Here is a 2,181-nt window from a genome sequence, read left to right as displayed (position 1 = left end):
CTGGGGCTGATGCGCTCGTGCGACTCCCACGTCAGCATGCGCTTGATCAGCTCCACCATGCTCTTGAGGTCGGCGTGCTCGGCCAGCGCCTCGCGGTCCGGGAAGGTCAGCCGACTGGCCGCCCCACCGCCATTCACCGTCTCGATCTGGTCCAAGGACTTGAGCATGTACTTGCGGCGCTCCAGCGGGCGCACCTGGCGGGACAGCGGGGGCACAGGACTGACACGTATCCGGGACTAGGGCCCCAGGCACTCCGGCCCCAGGACCCACATGTGACCCCCGACTTCTAGGTCTGCCCATATCTGCCTCTTGCTGCTGAGAAGGCCACACCTGACCCTCACACCAGACCCCCTCTCTCCATCCCAGAGAGTTCCACACCTCGCCCCAGACCTCCAGTCCTCCCCAGCGCCATGGGTCCGGTCCTCCCTGGAACCAAATCCAGGTCCCTTTCAACCACGACAGCCTCCACACTTGACGCCAGCCCTCCAGACCTCCCAGTGATCTGTCGAACCCAGACCCTCCTTGCTACTTTAGCTGGGGAGCTGTCAGAGGACCTGCCACAAACTTTCAGTCTTGCCTTTGGCCTCGCACAGACCCTTCTTGCTGTGAAAGCTCGAGCCCCAGACTCCTCGTCTTCTCTGCTGTGTAGCCCAGACTCTCACAGCACAGGTTTGATCACAGCCACAGAGGTAGCGGACGGGCCACCCTAAACTCCCAGTCCCACCCGGGATCTCACTCAGATCCCTCTTTCTGTTGCAACTCTCACACCCAACCCCAGACCTCAAATTTTCTCTGCAGTCTAACCCAAATCCCTCATGCTGCACGAGGCGCTGACCCCAGAGCTGAAGCTGGCAGAGGAGCTACCCTAGTCTTTCCGTCACACTCGCGGTATACCCGGATCCCTTTTGCTACAGCGACCCCTACATGTGACCCCAAAACTTCCAGTTCTCCCTGCAATCTCCCCTAGATCTGTCTTGCAGCAGCCCCAAGGGCTGACCCTCAAACTTCCAGTCCCATCTTTGGTCTCACCCAGATCTTTCTTGCCGTGACAATATCCAAAGGTGACCCCCAAGCTTCCAGTCCTCACTGAATTCTAACCTAGATTTTTCTTTTCTTTTTTTCTGAGACAGATTCCCACTCTGTCACCCAGGCTGTAGTGCAGTGGCATCATCATAGCTCACAGCAGCCTCAAACTCCTGGGCTCAAGCGATCCTCCTGCCTCAGCCCCCCCGAGTAGCTGGGACTGCAGGCGAATGCCACCATGCCCGGCTAATTTTTTCTATTTTCAGTAGAGACGGGGGTCTCACTCTTGCTCAGGCTGGCCTTGAACTCCTGGCCTCAAGCGATTCTCCCACCTCAGCCTCCCAGAGTGCTAGGATTACAGGCGTGAGACTCCTCGCCCAGCTTAGATTTTTCTTGATGTAGTAGCCCCAACACCGACTGCTCTCATCCCACGTACCCCCCTTACCTTGGTCTCGGCCAGATAGTCAGCCGAGGACTTGAGCTGCCAGGGGTTGGCGGCGTCGGGGTGGGGGTTGCGCTTGAAGAAGTGGTGGGCCTTGCGGGCGGCATGCAGCAGGTGTGGCTTGGGCAGGCCCTGGGTCTCGCAGATGTAGCGCACCTGGTCATACTCGTTGTTGCCCGGGTAGAGGGGCCAGCCCAGGTGCAGCTCGGCCATGACACAGCCCAGCGACCACACGTCCACCTTCTCGCAGAAGGGCAGCCCCAGCAGGATCTCGGGGGCCCGGTAGAAGCGCGACTGGATGTAGGGCTCCTTCACGTAGCGCACCTCGCTGAAGATGCTGGCGGAGCCAAAGTCGATCACCTGTTACAGGGGGTGGGGAGGAGGGGAGCGGGCAGGTGGAGCCGCAGGGACAGCAGCCGGTCTGGGCCTCCCTTGCCATCTCTCACCTGGTGTCTTTCTGCACCTGTCATTCGCCGCTGCCCGTCTCTGTGTCGGTGAGTCTGTCCCTTGTTTATGTCCCTACCTCTGTCTCTCCCCGCCTTTGTCTCTGGTTTGTGTGTCTGGCTCTGTTTCTGTTGCTCTCCCCTAGAACTCATGCCTGTGAGGGATGGGCCCCCCCTCTTTCTCTCTCACCCCACGCCTTGTCCATAAGCAAATCTTTTGGCTCCACCCTCCAAATAGACTCAGAATCTGCCCACCCCGCCCCCACCCTCCTC

General features: G+C 59.6%; 1 protein-coding gene across 1 annotated transcript in view; it reads right to left on the bottom strand.

Moving 5' to 3' along the window:
* HIPK4 (homeodomain interacting protein kinase 4) overlaps positions 1–2,181 on the bottom strand; it is a 7,186-nt gene that overhangs the window by 1,751 nt on the left and 3,254 nt on the right. The window contains exons 2-3 of the mRNA XM_012656967.1: positions 1,469–1,825; positions 8–194 (exon numbers count right to left, since the gene is read on the bottom strand). Coding sequence (XP_012512421.1) covers positions 8–194; positions 1,469–1,825 — 544 coding nt within the window. The remainder of the gene's footprint in view (positions 1–7; positions 195–1,468; positions 1,826–2,181) is intronic.

The sequence above is a fragment of the Propithecus coquereli genome, unplaced genomic scaffold (assembly GCF_000956105.1).
Source record: "Propithecus coquereli isolate 6110/MARCELLA unplaced genomic scaffold, Pcoq_1.0 Scaffold53, whole genome shotgun sequence".
Classification (NCBI taxonomy): Eukaryota; Metazoa; Chordata; class Mammalia; order Primates; family Indriidae; genus Propithecus; species Propithecus coquereli.
This window is presented reverse-complemented; position numbering and strand designations above follow the sequence as displayed.